Source organism: Myripristis murdjan, chromosome 13 (assembly GCF_902150065.1).
Source record: "Myripristis murdjan chromosome 13, fMyrMur1.1, whole genome shotgun sequence".
NCBI classification, from domain to species: domain Eukaryota; kingdom Metazoa; phylum Chordata; class Actinopteri; order Holocentriformes; family Holocentridae; genus Myripristis; species Myripristis murdjan.
The window spans coordinates 37,833,075-37,857,755 of NC_043992.1; the positions used below are offsets into that span (position 1 = coordinate 37,833,075).

Consider the following 24,681-nt stretch of genomic DNA (forward strand, 5'->3'; position numbering starts at 1 on the left):
CTGCTCTCGAACACATCCAGACTGACTGGGTCCATACTCAGTCAGCTTTTAACCAGGCGAAGGAAATTACAGCCGTGACCTCTTGATGCTTGCCAGAAAGACACTCGGTGCACTGAGAAGTAATTTTGCTTACACAGAGACAGAGGTAGGAGAGGGAGAACAAGGTGGAGACGAGGGTACAGATCTTTCTAAGTACTGCGGTTCCTCAGTTTAGAGCTGGGAGCAGCCATTAAATTAACATTCAACACATAGAGGAGTTCAGCTGGGGCATGAAAGGGCTAGAGAGTGAGACTGCCTGTTAAAGCAGTCTGGAAGCCCTATCACCAACACTGCATGGCGTGCTCTTTTTCCATGGAGCGAAAGCTAGTTTTGAGAGTAGTGATGACACACAATGGAAGTATGGAGCTCTAAATCAAAGCTCAGTTACTGCACACCTCAAACCACACCATCAAAACATAAAAAGGCAGCAGTCGGTCATACAATCTATATATTATGGAATTCTGTTTTTCTAATGGGAATGCTGTGAGTGAATGAGCCGGTGGGCATCGGAAGAGATGGAAAGTTATGTTGCTTTAAAATAAGCTATTACATCTTGACAGCAGCTATCTGGGTGCTCAAGTTAATAAATGAGTGCCATTCACTTCTTGGAGCAATGTTGCAGTTTACTTTCCCATTAGGAGGCAGTGGTCCACCCATTCCAATCATTCTTTAATTAGAACTGTTGTTAGTATGGCTGTCACAGGAGGTAATACCTCGTGACAGCATCAGCTAGGCAGCCTGCAATCTCATATTCATTGACAGGGGCTTTGGTGCTGCTTGCCATCACTTCATCTTTCCCGCTGGACTCAGCAGGGCATCAGACACTTACATCTCATATATGCATAGCTACATAGTAATCTCATGCTTGCCATACTGACTTTGTGTGTCTTCTGTTTAAGCGCAGAGGGATTTCTCGCTGCTAGGGACTTGTGTATTATTTCCTTAGACTGGCTTTAACATGCCGTTAATTCGTGAAATGTTTACACATGAATGCGGTAGCTATAAAGTGGAACAGAATGAGCCAGGAGGTACTTATTCAGCCCTGCAGTAGCATGCAAATAGCTTTTAACATCCATCCATCAGTTTATATTTGGTCTTGCTGGGACTTGCTGTCTGATAAGGTTTTTGCTTTTTTTTTTTTTTTTTTTTTTTTTTTTGAGACATGTTATACTGTGGCCTTGGGTGATTTTCATGGTGGCCCAGCAGTTCCCAGAGAGTTAAACTCATAATGGGCTCAGTTTTATCTAAACTGATTCCAGGTGTTAACAATTTGTCTTTTAATGAACTGCTGCCCTCTGTGGAGTGATGTAGAAAGGGCTATCAGGCACAATCACAGCCCCCCCACCTCCATACCCCAAGGCCCCTATCACAGTTTTGACACATTACATCTAAGGGGCAGGGGAGAAAACAGACCATCACTGTGAATCTAGGTGAAATAGGATGCAGACCTCTCTAGAGGGTAAACTACTGTGGAAAAGAGGATGACATCAGGAACCCTGGTTCCCAGTAGAGACAGCTCTGGAAACATTGAACTTTAACGAGATTACCAACTCAGAGAGGGCTGGAAGAAGGAGACGAAACAGCATGTGCCGCTCGGAGTTGGCAGCATGAAATACAGATTTATGAACTCCATTAAACCGCATTTCTTTTTCTTTATTGAGGCCTGCAGCATTTACCCAATGTGGAAAAAGGGTACAAAAAAATCTCCACTGAATAAATTGCTAACAGGCTGTGTGCATTTACTGGCACATAAGGTAGTGGTAGAACTGGTGAACAGAAAGATAAAAAAAAACAACAAGACAACTTGATTGTTTCACTCGGTTGATCTGCTGGTAAATTCTGTGACTTGAGGAGCGTACCACCAGTCAGTGTGGTCTTTGGAACAGGTGGCCATCTCGGACTGGCATCGGCGGTACTGAGCTGGCGTGGGTTTGTAGCCAGACTCTCAATCTGTCCACTTGAAAACTCCCCAGTATTGCTGGAAAGTATTATGGCCCCTGTGGAGGAGATAGCAATTACAATTTCTGATGGGAGAGAGAGCGAGAGCCAGAAGCCACATTCATTCTTGGAATATGATCAGACTTATGACTGGAACATTTTAACAAAGCACCACTACACAAATGTCCTCCTAATGCCATCAGTGTGATTTCTTATATTTTCTGGCCTTCTGTGCATTTCCTTTTTATTATCTTTTTGTCACCCTGCCAGTGGTGACTGTACATTTAAGAAGAGACATCATTAAGCTGTGAATTGTCTGCCCTTTGCCAGTGCTTGATGAACCTCACCAGGCCTCAGCAGGTAGATGGCAGGGAATGGATAGATCTGGTGAGGAAACATGCTCCCATTTAAATCCTGCATTGCTCCAGTCTGTAGCAGATTGGATTTGGAGTGCCCAAAGCCATTTCCAGCTGGAGACTACTCACCTTTTGGCCTCTCACCTGAACTCTTACTGCTCTGGTATGTGTGACTAACATAGACCATGGGAGACTGGTAACACTGCAGCCCACATGTTTTGGCTATCTGGTGCAGCTGGTGTTTGAGATTAACTGGTTTCACACATTTTTGGTGGTCTATGACACGCTGGAATGGTGTTCCATTCTGCATGCAGTTCACATTTATTGAAAAAAAGCATAGGCAGGAGTGAGAAAGTGATCAATGTCTGGGCCACAGTTTCAGCTGGTTGTTTTTACAATCCATAAAAAAATGTTGTCACATCTCTAAGTAGTAGCTGCCCCCTTGTAGGGAGCAGACATAAACATCTGTAGGCTTTGCCTGAGGATTGAATAGGTAATAATCGCATGCAAAGCATTTACTCAGTCCTCCCCCCAAACCCCAGGGGCTGCTGGCTGGCCGCATGTCTGAACTCTGCTGCGAGCACAACGACCCGCTGGGTAGAAGTTGAAGTCAGCCAATGATGCCTCTGTGTTGGATCATCAGGAAAATTTGATTCTCCATGGGCTACCAGCTGATGTGAACATAATGCCACAAAGCCTGTCAAAGCTGACGGAGGGCCATGTGGAAGCCTGCGACTGCGCCACATGTTTGAATGCAGAGCAGCAGAGAAACCAACAATAACGCATACATCCGGTGCAGTTCAGTGAACGCAGGGGAGGAGATGTGACAGGAGTGAAGGATGTTGCCACCTCAAAGGCAGTTGAGGCCACAAAAGCCAAGGTCAAATCTGTCAGCTTGCACATGCCACAGTGGTCGACTGACAGCCCGAAGAGAGCCACTGCATGGATGGCTGCTTTACACCTATTGAAAATCAATAACAATCTTTCAGTAGCGGTGACAAGATATATTTGAACAACTGGCCTTGCTCAATAGAGTCTTGGTCAATGTTATGTTGCTTTTCCATTGGCAAAAAATCATTGAAGGGTTAAATAATTTTTATGTCAGTGATAATCAGTTTTTCTTGATTTTGGTGACAACTTTGTTGATGAGTGATAATTTCTTAGGTGTTCTGCAATCAGTGGCAGCAGCCCAACATACTGCCTCATCTGTGATTAGAGCAGCAAATGTGATTTTTTTTTTTTTCTCCGCTGGCCACCTGGGTTTAGGTTCCATCAATCATATGTTTATTTAATGTTAGTTAAACTTTATTTAACCCGGAAATACCTCACTGTGATTAGAAATCTCTGTCATTGCGGTGTCCAAGCCAAGCTAGGCAGCAGCACATATGATCAGAAAAATAGACATAAGAAACAAAATGCAAACATATAAAAACATGTGTTAAAGGCACATAAACTGAAGATCTGGGAACAAGGAGTACAATTGATGATTAGAGAGAGGATGATTAAAATGAGCTAAATAAGCAGATATTTTGATTTTGATAATATAGGGAGTCTGAAACGAATAAAACAAAGAGACAGCATCCCCCAAGTGATTTTTTAGAGCAATTATTAAGCACTATCATGCATAACTAAGCCAGATTTTGGAGGCCAAATGCAAAAATGTCTAAAAACGGTTACAACGTGTTACATGTTATATGTATGGTATCAATGAGCAATAGAGAGCAGGAAAAAAAGAGTAGGATTTATTTATATGAAAAAATTGCAGATTATTACTTTAGTCATTTTATGGGTTTTTTTGCCTCGTGATTCTCTCTGTGCAATTAGTAAGCTTCGGTAAACAGACTCCCCTGATAACAATCCAGAGTTAATTTGTATAAACTGTGTTTTATGAAGACAATAAAGACAAAGATAACGATGGCAGCATTGGTGGTACCAACATGAGCAGTGGATGTGAAAAGAGAAGTAAGAGAAATGATCCATACAGTAACTCCAGTGCCCGCGCCTATTATTGCTGGCAATCCGCTCTTTATTCCACGATGGGGACAAAGCTCTTTTCACATACTAGCTACTGCTTGTTGTGTGCAACACAAGGGAATTTCTAAACCATTACTTTCACAGGACTAATTCATGGGCATCAGAGCATACTAACACATCAGAAATATGAGTTGCTGCTGCGGATTCAGCCTAGAAATGAGGCTGAGTACCATCCAAAGTTTCAGATATTTGTCCATGACTCATTTGACTGTCATGCATAAAGTTTACAGTCTGAAGAAAGGCTTGTGCCCCAAATGTCACACAGTGGTACACAATTAAATGTTGATGGGGGCATATTATCTAGTGTGTGGACTCTTCTTGTACTATTTTTCTTTTGACTGTAATGATTTAGATTGTTTATCGTTCCCCAATTCCTGTCTCATTTGGACACTTTTCTTCTGTACGCCCCAGTTTGTTTCCTATGGGTAACATTTAACCACACAGCACCACTGAAGGTAACAGAAGATCTGGCACAAATTAACTTCAAATTAACTTAACTTCCTAAAACATCTCTCTCTCTCTCGCTCTCTTTTTATTTCAATTTCAGAGTTGCTTTGAGGTCACTTTGACGGAGCTAGGCTAACGACTCCCACAGACTTCAAGTCTTTATGCTAAGCTAACACAAAATGCTACCCATTGAAACCAGAGCACTGGACGCTCAGAGGTGAAGATGGTATTGAACATCTTATCTCAGTCTGTGTAAGTCGTAAAAAACTGTAATATCGCCCAAAATGTTGGAGTATTCCTTTAAGTGATTCAGATTCAGTGCTATCCCTCAGCTCTTCTTATGTGTGAGAGGCTTTAGAGAGAACTCACAGTCTGTCAATCACTTTTGTACCTGTACCCTGGCTGATTGTAGGCTGTGTGGTTACAAATGGACAAGGAGTTGATCCTGTCCACAATGTTTCTAAACTCCCAGAAATCCACTTCTTTGAAAACACATTCCCCCCAAATGCAATGATTTAATCCTCTGCCAGCAGCTGTCAGGTACAGTTACACTATCTTACCTAAACTAATTGAATTTGAAGGTGTGTTGTTTGCTGCACATTGAAGGTCTAGCTTAAGTAAAAGCAAGCACTTGCTTTTGTGATAAAATTATCCCAGCTCAGCGTTATCACACACAGTGTGGGAGAAAGGTGTCTGCTCATTGTATTTGTAATCGTTTTGTTACACGGACTACAACATCCACTGCTATCAACAGAAAGGGTGAGAACATTCTGCAAATCATTTCTTTACAAAAAAATTTTTATACAGATGAAGATTGGTAATATGTAAAGCACTTTAATGTGGAATTTGTGTCTTGAAAATGAAGGGCTTAATTTTTAATGTTTCTCCAGCTATATGAGAAGCAGACAAAGCACTCAGACCGCATGCCAGATGGCACACCCCTACCTTTATGTGTTAAGAGGTGACAGTCCAAATCCTGTGCTGCTGAGTGCCTAGGGCTCCACAACAGGGAAATTGCATTCTGATCCAGTCCACTCCTCTGTGTGTTAGTGTTACACAACAGACTATTGTGTCTGGCATTTGCATTAGGGCCATGAAATTCAAGCCCACTGGCTCTCGCCATCTAGTGTGATGAGACAACAGTAGGAGTTTCACCTTATCTGTTGCCATGCTATGGCAAGATCAGATTCACGCTTAGTCTTCAAAAAGCTATTCCGCAGCCTTTTATTGGAATGCATCACAAGAAAGAAGGATGTAAGACTTTACACACTACCTATTTACTCTCTTGTTGTGTAGATTTCACATGACACGACTTTTAACTACCTTAGCAGAAAATTAGAGCAGTCGCAGACGTGGATTGACACAGCAATCCGATGGAAGCCACGTATAATCAGTTACTTTGAGGCAGTGCGTGTTGGATACAAAGTGGGTAATGTGCTTGCTATTGTGTGGCCCTATGTGAAGTAGTCCTCTGTGTATCCATCATTGTGGGCAGTGAATCAGTGAAGCAGGCAGGGGCTGCTGGGAAGAGGCCCCCTGGGACAGAGGCCTTGTCCTGTCAGTACCGCGAGGGACGGCCAGATAATAATGGAGACATCATGAGGGCAGGAGATAGGCTTTCCTTTTCAAAGAGGAGGTGGTGAGAATTTGCAGTGTCTCACTACAACAGGCTTGAGGCCTTTGATCGGTCTCTGGACCCTCTTAAAAAGGACAAATTTAACTGTTGCTGTGGTAGGAAACTGATGTCTTTGCTATTTTTCCCCTCACAAAAGAGAGTCAAGAATCTGAATAGAGATTATCATCTTATTTTGACAATACCTGATCAGTGACAGAAAAAAAAAATTCAAATACCTGACTTAAGTAAAAGTAACAATACCATGATGTAAAAAATACTCCAGTAAAAGTCATAGTAAAAGTATAGAGGTATTAGTAGAAAATTCACATGAAAAGTAAAAATTGTTTGCTGTCAGTGTTACACTGCAAAGTTTCATTATATTTTATCTTATTCTGCCAAATAAATGGTATCTATAGCCATTAGATAAAGATAGTGCTGTAAAAGATACATTTTCTTCAGAGATGTAGTGTAGTAAAAGTCTCAGAAAAACAAAAAGGAAATACTTAAGTAAAGTGCCAGTGCCTTGAAATTGTAATGAAGCACAGTGCTTGAGTAAATGTGCTCAGCAACTTTCCATCTCTGGACCTGTTATTAGTTGGGAATCTGTAGCGTGAGTGCAGTAGATTAATATGACACGTAATCTGGCTTTTATCTATTTGTGAACATTAAATGACTTAACATTTTTAGAAACTCTGAACTCAGACTACTGACGACACAGCAGCCATTATTTATTTTTGATCTCATATTAGATGTAAAAGCAGGTTTAAAAGCAGGAAGCCAAAGTTGTTATGATTTCAAAGCATGTCCTATCTCTTGTCATGTATTAGCCTAATACAATTATATACTGGCATCAAAAAGTTGTTACTTTCCAATATTTATTTCTGCTTCAGATGTTCCCTCTGGCACTATTCGCATATCACTTCTCTTCTGACACTCTCCTCAAAAACTCTCAAAGACACTTCCAAAAATTAAGTTTAGCTGTCGGGAGATGGATCATAATAGCCCAGTGCAGCACTCTGAGTATGTAGGTTACATCAATATTCTGAATTTTAGTGTTCCACTGCAAAGTGCATTTCAAGGTTAATAGCTTGGCTTCATCACTAGTGAGAAACTGGAGTAGTGATCAGGGACCTGAGTGGGTAATACCAGTGATATGTGTTGACTGTTTGCTTAGTCTCTCATGACTTTCATAAATCATTTGAAACAAGAAGAGATGATTTTACTAGGCTAACTTTTTCATGTTTTGCTCCCAGTTGGTTAACTGGTAACAAGGTAAATTGCTCTGGAAGCTGCATGACATGCCACTTTACTGTCACTGCTTCTTTTTCAGTATGTTAAATTGTATTTTGCATTCATTACCCCCTGCTGGCAAGAACTTAAAATGCAATAGCATTGTCTTGCTCCTGAGTGCATTTAGGTTCACTGTCAAATCCCAGCCAGTTCATAGTCTTTGTGACCGGTTGATGGAGTACACATTAGAAACTCAGCAACAGCTGTTGAGTGACCACAACAGTACGGTATTCATACAGTGCCAAGGGAAGGAGAACAATGCTCTCATCCTAAAATATGTCCCTGAAAATAGTGTTTGAGTGTATTATATTGCAGGAAGCCTCAAGCCTTGCCAAAGCCCCAGTGTCAAATGATTTGTGAAGTTTTGTCTCTTGGTTTCTTTTGTTTATCTTTTGTGATGCATTGCCTTTGTCATTTTCAAATCTTATTTTTTTTTCACCCTGTCACCTTAAGTAAGGCTGTGTTCAACGATGTCCAAAGTTCTCCTTCTGCAAAGTAGAGTGGGGTAAAAATGGTGTTTTTTTTTTTTTTTTTTTTTTTTTTCCAACTGCACATCAACCCAATGTAACATTGGTGAACCTCCACTGTCTTTTGTGCTCTGTGATTATTTTATAGTCCAACCCTGCAGCATGTGCCACACAAGAACCGATTTTCTAACGCTGCTATTTCTCTTCTTGTGTGCAGAAAAGCCAATGCCACAGGGTCCCCCAGGTGGTGTTATTGGGATCCTTGGAGGTGTGGTTGCCATTGGGCTCATCATTGGTGTGGCTGTCACCGTTTTCATGGTCCATCGGCGGCAACAGAAGACCCGCACTGAGACAGATAATGACCTGTGAGTACCAAGACTCTACCAGAGAGTATTGCAGTGGGCTGGACGGATGGTAAGATTAGGTGTGCACTCTGTCAGCCCACAAGAGAGAAGCACTTTGAAAGGACAAAACACTTTGTGGCAGAGTTAATGTGTTTGAAGACAGAAGAACACGCTGCAAACATGTTGTCGCTTCCCCCTCTCTTTTCTATTCAGTCTGAGAGACAACAATATCCTTTCCCAGCTGTCAGAGGTCACTTATGAAAGATAATGACACCCACACTAAAAAACACACACCAAGTCTATCTTTTATCACTTTATTGTAGTAGATGAGCTTGATTATCATTAAACGTCCAGTTATTAAGTGGTTGCTTGATTGCAGTGTGGGCTTGATTTGTCCACTTCCCATTGAAAAGCTGTTGTTTTAATCAGGACTGATTGCAAGAACTCCAGCCGCTACACTCCTCTGGGGAATGTTTCACCTCGGCAGGATTGTTATAATAATATCAGGAGTTCAATGAGATTTTCTCCATCAGTATTTCTTAAGCGGTAGGTTTAGAGGTGGGGTGCTTTCTAATGCCATTCAGAGAAACAGTTATAGAATTGTATATGTGAATTTTAATCAAAATAGCAGCTTACTGATGAAATATGAATCAACATCTAATGATTGGGCTTGGAGTCATCAAAAAGGGGGGGGATTCCTTGTGGTTTCAAATGAGAAAATGAGTAAAATAATAAAGAGACAGGGATTCACCGCTATTATATGTGGTGCAGCAGTAGTAGCTGGGGTCTGCATACTGCAAAGGTGGGGGGTGAGTGCTGATAGGTGTGTGTACTCCCAAAAAAATAAAAATAGAAATACTGCTGGTAACCTCTGTATGACTAGACGCTATCATAAAAGCGACCATTCCAGTGAAATGGAAAATTACAAAACAGGAAACGTAAAGGGGAAAAAAAGAACACCGCTTTCTTCACTCCAATCAACTCCAACAGATTGTTATTAAAGATAGATCCTGTATTTTGCTCACTGTATTTATACCCCTGCCATCCCTCCTCCGTCCAACCAGGTAATTTTGTTCTGCCTCCAAACCAAGGGCCATGACAATTTCAAACACTGCCAGCTGCTGCCTGCACACAGAGGAGAACAGAGAAGTTACCGAGAATGCAGCTGAGAGAATAGCAAGGAACAGAGCTATGAAAAAGGAAAATATCTTCTCGCATTATTCTGGAGGTGATAAAAGTCTCTGCCATCTGCTCAGAGAGAATTGTGGGAAATGTGTTTTCAAGAAGGAAGAAGGGAGCATTCAAGTTGCATCCTGCTAATTGCTTTTGTCTAAGACACCTGGCTACGACAGATAGCTCAATGGTTGCCAGGGTTTCCATGATGCTCTTGGCTATACTGCATATACATGATGCAAGCTCAAAGCACATCCCCATGGGAATGATGCTGCTGTGTGCAGGGGTTGGCTATCTTCCTCCCTGGGAATATTACCAAAACAACTGAGGTGGGGGTGTGCAGAATCTGGCTGAGGATGCACATGAGCCTTTAATCAACTCGCATGATGAGATTACAATGCTTATTTTAGAGGCCCCCCTCCAGAACCTTGTAATTGATTTGATACTCACAGCGCTGATGGTAACATCAGCGAGATGCTCTGCCAGGCTTTGTCCTCCACAACTTAAGACAGCCACGAGTTATAATGCTCTAGGGTGGCGGCAGGTCCAGTGCTGGGATCTGTGTGGAGACCACGTGCCTCTCTGCCTCTCAGGAATGCTTTTCAAGACAAATGAAGCACACACACACTTACCTCTCCCATTGCTTTCTGTCTCTTTGTTCCTTCCTGCCAATCTGTCTTTCTTTCTCACTCTGATGCTAAAGTAACTGCTCTCTGTTTCCCACTCCCCTCCCTCAGCATTGCTGTTGCTGCTGTTGCTGATAGTTGTGTGACACAGGCTCCAGAGAAGCCAGAATCCCCCACAAGGAAAGTAGAGGCACCTGACCCCAGTCTATCCCCCACTGAACCCTGCCCTCCTGGATCCTCTATCTTGTTGCCTGCATGTAATGGTGGCCTGCAAGTGACTTACTTGAGCACACCATTGTGAACACTGTCACACAAACGGATGTTAACCGACACGATAAACTAATTAGACTTCCACGCAGGACTTGACGTGTAAGATGTGGACTTGAAATTAATGGAATTATTATATTTTTTTTTTCTTTTAATAGCATCCAGCAAATAGAGATGTTTGAAGTGCAATCTGAGACTTGTAAGAAGGGTTTCATTCTCACACTGAGCTTCAAATGTCTCTATTTGGTACACGCTATTTAAGAAACATTCCATTCCATCAAGTAATGTCAATGAAACTCATTTCATAAACAACTACGAGTGAAAATTGAGCTCAATGAAATGAGCGCCAAGATGAATCAGAATTAATTAAAACATCGTAAGATAAAATATACAATTTCATTTGTAATTTATCGGCTTTGGGTGCTTGTGCAGAACAGAACTCTTTTTTTATCACTGTGATTCAGAAAAGATTGAGTGAGTATAACATACATATCAAATTGTTAATCGGTGGAAAAATCTGTAAGCTTATGGAATCTTTTTTTTTTTTTTTTTTTTTTTCCATAATCATCACACATGCTGAAACTCAATGATGAAGTCATGTCTTCTGTCATTGTGTCACAGCCCTCATTGTGCAACCTCTCTCCTCCTCCACCTCTTGCTCTTTCCTCTCTGTTTGTGTGCATGATTGGTGTCAAATCTGCATGACAAGAGTAATAGTTCTGTCAGTGATGTGTAACTGATGTTGATGTTTCCTGGTTTGGCATGTGATGCTTAATGTAGTGAACTGTGATTCAAAGCTTTAATTGTCCAGATGAATATTTGTGTCTGTGTTCACTTCTTGTAGCTTGTCGACTAACCTGTTCAGTGTCTTATGAAGAAACTGTTTACTTTGATTTTTTTTTGAAATGTTTTAAGTATGTACATGCAGACAATAATTTGCTTGGTGTGAAAGCAAGTGAATGTTGCGGTTTTATCCAGAGAACCACTGCAGGAGATTCATAGTTTTATATGAGTGTCTGATGTCAGGGTAAAGGGGAAGCATTTAGCCAGACTGTTTAATCCTGCATGTTGATGAGCCGTTAATCAAGCCTGGGCATTTGATAACATGCCTGACTGCACCGCCAGTCACGCCTGTGTTTGCCCTCACAAAGCAGCACATGATGTGACTCAAAATTGGTCAATCCTAATAAATCATTGGCCCTTCAGAGGATGCACTGGCACAATAGTCAACTGCTTATCAAAATAGATGGGCATTGTCAAAAGCGGTGTTCTCAGAATAATGTGTTCATCGCTCCGTCTTTTGCCGGAGCGTGATGTATGACCTCTAAAATGTTGAAGAGCACTGACAATTGTGGCACGGTTCCCCCTGTAAAATGAATTCGCCCGGTGGTGTTTCTGACATGCAGCTGGTACTGACAGAGTTGCAAATAGTCTGTGTTATAAATCAGTTCTGTGCCAACTGCCTGGCCGCCTTTACCACAATTCCTGAAGAAGAATCACATGCAGAATGTAAAAATGTAAAAGCATCTTGAATCATGAGTTGGATGTCAATATCGCCCAACATAAACACCGAAATATTTTCCCGCTCCTGCTCAGGGCTCAGGGCTACCTTGGGGAAACAAAGATGAAAAATAAGACTTGGAAATGCGCTCGGCCTGAAATACAGCAGCATTGTGATGTGGAGCAGTGGTTCTCAATCTTTTTGGCCCTTTAAACCAACCCATGCCTACTCGTGACCCTGCCTCGGGCTTCATATGCAGAGCGGTGATCAGTCTCCAGTGGAAGGAGGAACGACCACCTGTTCATATCGTTTCATTTGCCTAATCATCGGAGGGGGTGTCACATTTTAAAACTGCTCAGTACTTCACAAGAAAACAGAGAAAAGAGTAATATATGGGAAAATAATCATGGTAGCTTTGCATATTAAAGATGTTTTTTTTTTTCTTTTGCGTATGTCTTAGTCATTTTGTGACCCTAAAAATGATCTCACAGCCTCATGAGGGGGTACCAACCTCCAGTTTGAGAACCACTGATATAGAGGACTTTGAGTGTTACTGATATACTGTTCATTGTGGTCTAACAGAAATGAATGCATCGTTTCAGTGATTAATATAGGCTGTCTGCTTTTAGTAGCACAATTTGAGAGATGAATCTGGAATGGTTTATGTTATGATTCGTGGAGAATCTCCAGAGATATTATTTGCACTTGTGTACCCTTTAATTTACTAAATGGTCGCCATTGCTTCTCACCATTGCTGTGTGGAGACCTATAAAAAGTAATAAATGGTTATTGATGTTGGACAGTTTCTCGCTTTAAGCTGTGACCAAAGTAGGATTGTTTTTATTGTATTTCTCAGCCTTTCAACATGGACTGTTATTGTTGTCTTGGGTGTGAATATGAATCATTCACTGATATGTTGTTTATGAATAAGAACAGTGACTGGTTTCTTTGTACAGAATGTTGCACATACCATAAAACTGTCTTTATTTCCATGTATTCTGTGTAGCAGTGTCTGTAAACTAGCCACAGGCATTGAACAAGGTCCAGTAACCGGCCCTGAATCTGTGTATAATTGCTTAGTTAATTGTGTAGTGTTCAACAAAGCAAAACACTGCTTCGAAAACAAGTACTTTTTTTGATAAACTTGTCAGAGAGCAAAACAAAAGTCACTTTGTTTTATTCCTGTTTCACTCTTTCTTGCGAGGAGGGAAAAAAAAAAAGAGCTGAGCTGAGCGGGGTAATTGTTGTCCGCCTTTTGAAAAGATTGAAGCTAGACAAAGCATGAAAGTAATTGCCTCCTAAAGATCAAATCACATTTATCCCGTCTTGCAATTAAAAGTATCATTAGCATTTAAATTGCCAAATAAGATTGTGATCAACAGAAATCAATGGGAGCACCAAGGATCAGCTCAAACACTTCATGTTGTTTTCCACAAGGAGGACTGTGGTCATGCGGTGGCTCGCTAACCCAAATGCTTCTGGGACTGCAGCACTGCACTTTGCCTGCCATGGAAGCACAGGACAGCAAAAGTGTTTTCTAAATGTCAAATTGAGGGACATCTTACTTCATGAATATCTCCAATTCCAAAAGAGCTTTTCTTCAGCAAAGATTTTCTAATAAAAGGTCATTCTTTTTGTCAGTGTATTCTAAAAGTCATTTTCTTTGCTGTACATCTTCGCTCGCAGATTACTCTTCTCAGTTTAGGGATTAGTTATGTTTTCTCCGTGCTATCCTCCTTAAATCTCCCCTTAAGCTGCCCTGAGCCTTTTGTAGTCGACGGAGCGAGGAAGAGCAAGGTCTTCAAGGTGGATGTCTGAGTAGAGAACAGTGCAACTTGAATGTAGCTTATGGTTCCCTGCCCAATGCTTCCTGCTCCCCACAGGCTTGTGGTGCTTGTCGGCTTTCATTAGTTTCTGCGTTTCACAAAGCCAACGCCCACATGCTGCCTGCATCAAATTCAGCTCTGATGTAGTTTATGTGTAATCGCACAGCTGAGATGCACATCAGGTGGTCAAGCTGAACATGCTATTATTGTGCCATGTCTTACCAATGATGGCCATGCAAACATTAAGTGCAAACAAGACAATTATTCATACATTAATGTCTCAGAACAAAAAAAAAAAAGAACAGGCAAAAGAATACACTGGGGAAAATATAAAAATACACAAAAAAACAAATATAGCTATATTGCTTTAACTCACCATATGGAAAGGGACATTTCACAGCAGGAAAAAAAATACTTCCTTGATAAATACTGGAGCTGAAACAGCCTTTCAAATGACTTCAACCCTTACTTTAAATGTTTATCAAATATTAATATTACAGCTGATAATGTGATATTGTCTCATCCGGAGCTCTGCAGTTTATGCATTTATCCTCAACTCAATTGGTCCGGTCCGAGGGTTGAATCTCCGTGGTCTGTCAAGTCAAAATCTTAAAACAAGTGAGGAAACTTCACTGTATGTCATTAAATACTGTAAGCCGGCATACATTTATCATCAAACTTCGCATGGAGCAAGAAGGAAAAAAAAAAATCCAAGATCAAAGACAATGCTTATTTTGCTTGAAAGCAAGTCTTGCATGGGGAAGAAGTCACTTAATTATTTAGCTGGTGTTCACCGCTGTAACACTTTGAAGAAATATAATGGCAACTTTATAGCTGTGACTACCAGCTACCATCCTCCTGGATTCATCTGCAGAAGCATAAACATTCCCACCATAATATTTCACATCCAAATGTAACAATGAACCCTTTTCTTTCTTTTTTTTTTTTCAGCAGAATCATTCAAACAATTAAAACATCTAAATTTAACCCCCACTTTCAGAGATTACACAGTGAATTAGTTTGACATATACATGATTTTGCTTTACACTGCTCAGTTTTTATGCATGTCTATGTGAAACAGACTGAGCACACATATTTGTTGTCTGTGCACGTGCGTGCTTGAGCGTGTGCCCTCTGCACACACACTGCTTCATTAAGCAGAGATGCTCCTGCCCTTGATGCTTTTACTGTCTTTTTTTTTTTTTTTTTTTTTGTATTGTGCCAACCAATTGTGACAGACTATACACTCTCATCCTCCTAAGGCCACTGCTTATGCATAACATGATTACAAATGTAACTGAATTCAATCAAGAAAGTGAGATATGACAGGAAGACAACGGTGGCTGGTGGAGGGGCAGATGCTTCATGTTTGGTCAGATCTACAGTGCAAAAATCCATCATGCACATGGGGCACAAACCCAGCATCTATTTGAAAGTGCCCTTTCACCTAATATGCAATGAAATACAATCAGTATAAGTCCTCTGGGATCAAATTCAAGTAGAAAAATCGTTCCGAATGCAGCAGATCAGTATGCAAAGGTTTACTGTGCATCATACATAAACATTGTGCGATTTCATCCTGCTGGAATAATATGTCTCAACCCGAGGACGCTGAACTGAGAAGTCTTGAAATAAAGTAGATGTTATTTCAAATGCTGGATGATATAGAGATTAACATTGCTACCACATTTCACTTCAAAAAACTCATTACATGAGGTGTTTCTACAAGTGTTATGTTTTTAACTGGTGATGTGTAACTGTGTGTCAGTGTATGTGCAATGCAGTCAGTAGCTGAAAATCATTATGTTTTGCCTATATATTTCTTTAAAGCAAATGATCTTGTCGGTTCCTCACTGTTTTTTTTTTTTTTTTTTTTTTTTTTTTTTTTCATTGTTCATACCTGCCTCGGAGTCCAATCAATCATAAGCAATGGATTACTATATTTTATAATGAGCACACGGCTGCACATGCGGAAACCATATTTCCACAAGACTCATAATTGTCTGTCTCAGAGAAAATGGATGCTTCCCGCTGATGGCTCTCCAGTGGAACAGGTTATTGTAGACAAGGGAGTGTGCTGTGCTGCGTTTCAGTGCAGTGCCTCTGCCTCTGGTGCAGGCAGGCTGAAGAGGGTGCCACATGAATCTGGCAGTGGCACGGCAGCCCTGTCTGGAGACAAGGTGATACGGACTGGAAATAATGAGCGTGAAAGAAAGAGTTAAGAGGTGCACTCATGCACAAATTTTCTGCACATTAAAAAGCCAGCTTGGCCTTGTGGAAAGGTCATGTTATTCAATAAGGACATGAACCAGTGCGAATGGGAGGAAGGAGGAGCTGGAGATAATGCGTGTAGGTACACAGCTCAGTGTCTGTGCTCAGCTTCATTATCTTTGATCACTCCTGATATCATGTCAGAGTATGGCAGATGACATCTGAGTGCCAGCATGTTTGAGGGAAGGGGGTTTTCTTTGTAACAATTACGTAGCAAAAACCCCTCTGCTTCCTTGTCTGAAACAATTATGTGGATGTTCTTCAAACAATTTCAGCATTAAGCTTTCAATTATTCCCCTCTTTTCTCGTTTGCAATTTCATTTGGGGTCTCCTTTCATCATTGCATCACTGCGTGTATGCTAGCGTGACCTTTACCTCGAGTGAAAATTTCATTGTTGACTTGACAAACATGAGGAAAATAGCTGTTTACTTTTCTGTTAATGGTGGCTTGTAAATGAGGACAGGTGTTAGGCTTGTGAGGCGTTGCTTGCACCCGGGTGTGTCGACACTAGGGCTGTTCGAGTGCAAAAAAATTTGGAATCCGTTTCAATTCTGATTCCAAGGATTTGGAATCGATGGAACTGATTCCAAGAGTCAATTCCATACGAAGATTTTATTGATTCTTGATTCCAACAACTAAAACTTTGGGGGTCCAAGAGGATCTTAAATAAGCAAATAGTGCACTATTAAGTACATAATAAGCTGTTACGATTGATGTTATGAATGGTAAGGAATATTGACAGTTGCTCTGAAAAAATAATTTATTCAAGATGCACTATGCAAAATTGAGGCTTGATTTTAGTAGAGACCATTAAGACTGAGCTGATAAAAAACGTGGACTAAGCATGTAATTTATTAGTGATTCCGCTGACTGTGTATGCTCTGCTTTGAAATTTTGTGCTTATTCCATGTTTTTTGTCAAATGAGTCTAAAGGGTCCTTACATCAATGCAATATTACAAAGTGCACCCTTAAGTTAATCAATACATTTCTCCATTCCTCACTGTCTGCCAAGACGCTTATGCAGAGAAACATGGCATAAACAAGCAACAGTAACAATACAAGAGAAGCTTATTTTGCTTTATTTATTTTTTTCTCTTTTTAAAGGAATTGAGCGATACTGTATGCATTACAAAAACTGACTGAAGTGGGTGGTGGATCAAGTCTGCCTAGCAACAGTCAGAGAAAAACTGGAGCTATAAATTCTGTGATGGGGGTATTATGTATTTTAAAACTGTTGCTCATATCTCATCAGTCAGGATAGCTCTCTGTGAGCGACGGAGAGGGAGGGGCTGATTTTGGCTGCCTAAGTTGCCTATGTTGCTAGTCTTAGGCTGCCTACATATGATCAGCGGTGTGCCATTGTTTTCCCGCGGTGGAGTGGTTTTGCCAACCCTGCAGCACTGTTCTCTCCGGCGGTGCGTACAGCTCAAGTTTTCCACTTCTGCACTGAGCTCAAAGTTCAGTATATTTCAACTTTGACCCCATTTGCCAGCAACCTTACGAAGTGCATCCAGTTATATTCAACATACCAACAGCCAGAACTGAATGTCATGGGTTACTAGCTGTGAATTTCAAAAATATCATGACCCTGGACAAAAAAAAAAAAACATCACACGGAGACAGTCAGCAGTCAGATACTGATACCATTGTTTATTTTTCTGTGCTGCTAATAGCCAAGCAAAGAGATGATGCTGACTCTGTGCCCAACGTAGTGGTGGGGGGGCAGAACTCAGACTGCTTATCATGTGTGGGCACCCTTAGATTTAAATGCACATGCAGGCAGTCGACATTTCTGGAATCAGCTCTGCTGTGTGGAATTGACTCTACAGCTTTGGAGTCGGCTCTCGATTCCCAAGGCTTGGACTCGATTCTTTTTGGGATCGACTCTCAGTCCTAGTCAACACCGGGGTGGGGCGAGCGCCTTGGGAGTGGGCATTTTCGTAGTGGGGATCCAGGGACGGGAAGAGAGGGGTTCCTCTTCAGCCACTCGCTGTGCTCTCTGGCTCACGGCTCAGGATGACATGTCAAACAAACAGTCACTGCACAGTGGGCGTTATGTTTGTCCGAGTGGCGCTCTGGATGAGGCAGAATCCACCCAGAGGACTTGACTCACACTGCCCCTCTCCCTGCCCCTATACCTTTCCATCCCCATCTCCTTACCTCAGTGTCCAATTACAGCCCACTCTCATTAGCGCAGTATCTCTCCAGCGAGAGCCTTTGAAAGGGCAGGGGGAATGGCTGCCGCTGCAACAAAGCCACGAACACGAGGTCTATCAAAATCCAAGGAAAGAGTGAAAAAGGCAAGTGCAGGCAGGACTTCTCATTATAGAGTGCTGTGGAAGGTGAGGGCCGTAAAAAGTGGTGATCCCTTACTGTGCTGAGTGTCATGTTATCCTTTCGCTCTCTTAACAGGACCGACCTCCCACCTGCCCACAAACCAGCCCCTCCCCCACCCAAAAAGAAGAACAGTGACATGAAGGGACACTTGACATCTGATGACATCCAGGTAAGAACCTCCCCCGCCCGCTTTTTCTCTTATTCTCATCCTCTCTGCATGCAGGCAAGTCTGATCTGTCACAAATCCTGAGGGCTTGCCAGCTTTTTATCTCAAATTTCTTTCACTTTTCTCACTGAAAGAGGCTTTTCACAGAAACTTTGCCAATCCAATCCCCTCGGGTTTGAATTGGCAATGTTTGGCTGAGTCGTGAAATACAGAGCTAACATGTAGCCAATATATGAAACTTTTTGCTGGAAATCCTGCGGTCATCCAGTTGGGACAATCACAAAAACAACAACAAGAAAAAAAACAACATAAATAAGACCTTCTTAACAGCTTGATTTCTGCAACACAATAACCTATGCTTTTTTAAAACACTGGTCAGCTTCCATTGCTCTGCCTTCATTCTGTTTATCATTTAAGCTGGACTGCATGGTTCACTGAGGCACTTAGGTGCTCTTTATGTCACTGATGGCATAGTAATGAAGTGATGTGTCAGGTTGGTGACATACTGTTATTTTCAGATATGGCACAGTATTTCTTACAGGCCTAACTCTCATCTTACCCAGCTCTCCAAGTGCTTATCATCTTCTTCACTGGACTTGCAGTGGCCAAAGAGTGGCTTCATCTATCAAGTTACAATTAGCAGAGGGTCCTTGAGTTTCAAACAGCTTAAATGGAATATCTAAATATAGATATGGTTTGTGCCTCTGGTAACACCAGTAACATGTAGAGTAATTACCAGTCTAATGCGAATTAATTTGCCACCATAAGTAAAATAGTGGTAAGTGGGTCGTTTTTGTCAAATAAATGGTACTGACCTTGCGCTGCAGTATAAATATAACAATACAGTGATACATAGTGGGCTCATATATATATGAGATAAAAATTCCACTTGTATAGGTTGCATACTTTACTCCCCAGTCTCTGTCTTTTGCCATTAGCCATAAGCAGCTTAACCTTGTTTTACAGGGATTGTGTGATTTAGACAAATGACATATATACACTCTATGCTGCAAATTCAGTCTGGTGTTTTTGGACAAAAATAGAAGAGAGATACAGACAAAATGTACTGTACTATCTGGTTTTTGCAACATCTTCACAGCACTTTTGTTATTATCAAAAGGATAGCCTTCTTTCATGGCCTCAGATCGGATCGCGCTCACAAAACATTATCATATTAGCATTGATTAGAGTCAAAACAATTTAACATTTCATTAACATGAGTGGTGTGAGATTTTAAATGTGACAATAATACATTGTTCAAGAAGGTTAAAATCTGAACGCCGTGCAAAATCTGGGCAGGGAAAGTGAGCGAGTGCACTTGAGCAAGGCACTTAAAAAGCCCGGCGGTTCTAATGGAGCTGCTCAGTAGAAGGGCTAAGTTCTGTTGGACCGCTTCCAGCAGTTAATGTATTTAATCCTGGCAGAGTAGGTGCTGAAAAAGAACATGCGCACTCAGCAACCTTGCTTCTGCAAGAATAACTGTAAACAAAGTGGGAGAAAATCATAGCAAGATCACAACATGATTGGTGCAACATTCACGAGTGAACAATAATCGCTGATGCATGAACAATAACATTCATTAGGTTTGTAGAATTGGCTCCAGATTTTCCATTAGACCAAAAGGTTATTGACGGCAACTTTTTTGTCATATGGAAGCACTTTGCCAGTCCCCCCTTCCTCCCCATCAGCTGGTCAAGTTCCTGCCCTGACACGTGTCACTCGCCCTAACATCTTGATGAGCTGCTGACCTTGAAACCTAGCCTGAAGCAGCTGAGGCAGGCGGCATCCGTAAAGCCAGCACAGGTGTTGAAGAAACAGATGGTGAATGCAGCCAATCTGTAGTTGGAAAAAAAAAAAAAGAAAAAAGAAGAAGAAGAAGCAACGCTGATGTCCGCTTGGGTTTTTGAGCACCTTTATTGCTATTCTTTGCTCAGACTCTCCCACGTTGCCCCGAAAAACTACAGCATCCCCAAACATTCTCATGTTGGTAATTGGGTTTAAAATGTTTGAAGAAAGGCACAAACATTTCCATATTGCCTCAACAAACTCCATCAAACTAGTCTAGCTTACTTATGCAAACATGGAAGATCTTCATGAAACACATTTTACAACTGTTGGTATTTTTCATGCGTTGTGGGATGCCTTAATCAAAAGTTGAAATGAAATGACAGTTGTCACCTAATTTTCCATGGCAGAGTACTGACCTATTTAACAATAAATGCCAGAATTTACTTTTTTGCATACTTTTACATCAAACATCTTCTTCCTGGTGAACAGTGTATCTTCAATGGTGACATCAGGAGGAACTAGTAGGAGTGATCAAACATTTCAGCCAATAAAAACATCACATTTGACTAATCATGCCCCTCCTATCAAATAAAACAGTTTTGAAAAATGGCTTCCATGTTGAGCGCCATCCCAGCAGCTTGTTTGAACAGGAAATTCATCAAATTAAGACAATAAAAGGTTCTCACGTACCTTTTCATTGTGACTTTAACCCTCCTATTATGTTTGGGGTCAATTTGACCCCAGCCAATGTTTAACGTCTCTAAATAAATGATTAACATCTTTTTTTTTTTTTTGGCTTCATATTTAATTAGTTTTCCTAATGTAATGGGTACTACCGGGTAAACATGAGATTCACATGATGATATGTTTTCAATGTCCTGTACACACTTTGTAACACATCGATTATAAATAACAAAAATTTGTACTTATAATAATATAAAGCCAATATAAAGCCATTAAAACACCAAATATTAATATTTCTTTTCAGTTTTAGGTCAATCAGTGAGATTTTATGGTGATTTGCATATTTTTCCATTGTCGCGTAACACGAATACTGGATGTATAAGTGGGGGTGGGGAGTTATGTTTTATTTACAGGGCTATTTAAACTTTGGTAACAATTTTAGTTATAATAATTTCGTGGAGGTTTAAACTGCTGGGGTCAAATTGACCGCAAACATAAAAGATGTTTGTAAATTTGAACATAAAAAAGGAGGGTTAAAACACTCTACCATCGCTGATGTTGCTGTTATTTCCCTGTGCTGTGTTTGCTAGCCTCATCTTGATAGCCAGCCAGTCTTAGGCAATCCAGAACAATGTTTGGCCTTCGGTATGTAGACATATGGTTATAGACAAATAATGTATCATATGTCCCATGTTTCTGTTGCTCTTTCAATGTGAAAAAGTAACATATTGCAGCTTTGATGTAAAACAAGGTTTCTTGGTGACTTGACAAGCTGTAGGAGGCTGGCAGCCTCCTGGCCTCATGTCATATAGCCCACTGCACAGAATGAAACTGGCAAAGCACTACAGTACAACATCTGCGCTCATAAACACTAGGTGTGCGTTGCATTGTGGGATAGATTGAGAGGGCCAAATAGATGACAACTGACCGGGAAGCCAATGTCTTTATGCACCCGAAAAAATTGCTTCCTCCAGCTAATTGCATCCATTTGCATGAACTCCGGTCCTCAGCTCAACATACATGATCACTCAGCCATTAAAATCCTTGCTATTAGATGTAATGTGAGGGGAAAATATTACAGCAACCGGGTGCAGTGCATATTGACTGGCATTAAACAGCTATTTTTCAATGTAAGAAAAATTAGACATCAAAAGCCATTTGGCAGCCTTTTTATCCCTCACAATGAATAGCACAGAGGTGTGGAAGGGACAAGCATTGTTAAAATCTATTATATGAAACTCACATTTATTACGTTGAAAACCGCATTGTTCTGGAGGACTTTTATGTCTGTTATGTAATCGTGTGACATGCAGGTCTGATAAATGTTTAATGAAGGTTTTATGAGTGTTCATTTGTCATTTGAAAATTAATTCATTCCTGTGTGTCACGAAATGTCTCAGGAGCCTGTCGTGAATTTCCCACCTTAAACCCCTTTAAAAACTGTTTCTCACTTAACGGTGTCAAACTTTGCTTTGAGATTATGACAGACTTTGACAGATCAATTAGGAACATGCTGTGGGCAGATTTTAACACCAGTGACCTGATGAAATGGAAACTATAGAAGAGCATTTTGCCACCGCACTCTTTCATTAGGCTGCCTCCTCTATGAAGAGGACTGCAGAAAATTCAATATCACAACCAGGAATGTTTGAAGTGAGAACCTCTGATATCTGGTTTTACCCCCCAACAACTCCCCAACAAAAAAGACACCTGTTATAAATAAATGTTGGCATCTCCTTTCTTTCCATGCCTCGTTCAAAAGACAGCCTTGGGTTGGAAAAATTCTGTGAAATTGTATACTTATTGTATACTCATTGCGTGACTCATATTCTTCAGAAATATATATACATAGTGAAAATGGGATTGGTTCCATCATCTTCCCTCTTCATTGCTTTTCTAATGCGCTCTATGCTCTGTTCTAACCTGAATGCCTCCATAATTTTCTATTAATTTCTCAACAATGTCCCTCTAATGAGTGTCTAACCCTCATCATCATCTAAGAATATGATTTCTAGTTGTCTCCAAGTAGACACGGTATTTCTAAACATATGACTATATGAATATGCAATAGCCTCTTGGCCGTGAAGTTGAATGGTGCAGGTCATCATAAGGACACTGAAAACAAAAGCACTACTTTCAAAAGCAGAGAGATTACCATGCATGAGCCGCATCTATTCACATCAGATAGGAACATCATCTTATCATATATTATATTGTCATTTTTTGTATCAATCTCTGCTTATCCAATCTGCTGTCAGCCTGATATAATGTTTCATTTTTCGCTTAATCCTTTTGATTTCAAAAGGTTTCCACAAATATTTGACAATGCCAGTGTTTGTCATAACGTTCCAAAGTTTTAATTCAATCCCCCCCCCCCCACCCCCCACCCCGCCCCCCACCCCACCCCACCCCCTCCCTGTGAGCGTTATCACTTACTTTTCTGCAGAAAGACATAACAAAAGTCCAAAAACACTGACACATTAAAGCCGCTGAGTCCTTTTCGACTTTTAAATTGAAATATGTCTCAAACTATCTTCAGTCCGGTTTCAAATCCTCAAACACTGAATAGATATTCCTCTGAAATATGACAAAGCTAAGGCGCAATTGCTGAAAATCTCCATTTAAAGGCGCTTTTGCTGGGGGATTATCCCAAATTTAAACATTTCAATCCAGTGACATCGAACCATTAAAAGAAACCCCTAAAACTAAATACCATATGGGGCTCTTACATCAAAACAGGGAGTACATTTTGTTCTGGCCATTTGTGATGCTGTTGTGATGCTGCAAATTTTAACAACAACTTTGCAGACTATTTCATAACTTTGCATCATACCTTTGCACAATTATATGGAAAAAAAAAATTCATTTAACAAAATAACTTTGATGCCCATATAGAGTTCATTACAGCAGCTAAATCTAATACTGCTGTCAAGACATATTCCTTGTCAGATCCCTGGCCTTGTTTCGGCTTATTACCCTTAAAAAATAGATGTGTGCAAATGAATTTCATTTTGACAAATTAAATAACTTTAAACATAATATTCTGGTGTTCTAAGATTCCAGCTCTGGACTGATGTGGATGTACTACAGGCAGCAGTCTTCAGTCATAGGCTAATTACAAAGTTAACCTTGGCAGAGGTATATAACAAAGGAGGTCCAGCACAACTGGATGGCGGCTTGGATTGCGGGAGCATGTCACTGAGCTCATTATCATCCTCCACCCATTCTGTCTGAGCTCTGATGTTTCCTGTAGGTGGTTCATCTCGACAAGGAGGAAGAAATGCAGAAGCTTCCTCTTCAGCCTCCTTATTACGACATGGCACCCTCTGACTCAACCCCCTTCTCTGATAAGCCGGTGAGTAGTAAAGCCACAAGCGAGTTCAAAGGAGCTGCTCTGTGAAGGGGTCATCAACAGCCAGCCCTGCCTTCGGCCAGTACTAATTGTATATGGAAGTTTCTGTGCTGTAATGCTATTATGCTTAATGGTATTTTAGCAAATGTTCACAGATG

General features: G+C 40.9%; 1 protein-coding gene across 5 annotated transcripts in view; it reads left to right on the plus strand.

Moving 5' to 3' along the window:
- nectin1b (nectin cell adhesion molecule 1b) overlaps positions 1-24,681 on the plus strand; it is a 165,810-nt gene that overhangs the window by 120,995 nt on the left and 20,134 nt on the right. For 3 of the 5 annotated variants that reach the window (XM_030066809.1, XM_030066812.1, XM_030066811.1), the window contains exons 6-9: positions 8,404-8,551; positions 10,441-10,509; positions 18,609-18,702; positions 24,425-24,526. In XM_030066809.1, coding sequence (XP_029922669.1) covers positions 8,404-8,551; positions 10,441-10,509; positions 18,609-18,702; positions 24,425-24,526 — 413 coding nt within the window. The remainder of the gene's footprint in view (positions 1-8,403; positions 8,552-10,440; positions 10,510-18,608; positions 18,703-24,424; positions 24,527-24,681) is intronic. The other 2 variants (XM_030066813.1, XM_030066810.1) reach the window with 2 other exon arrangements.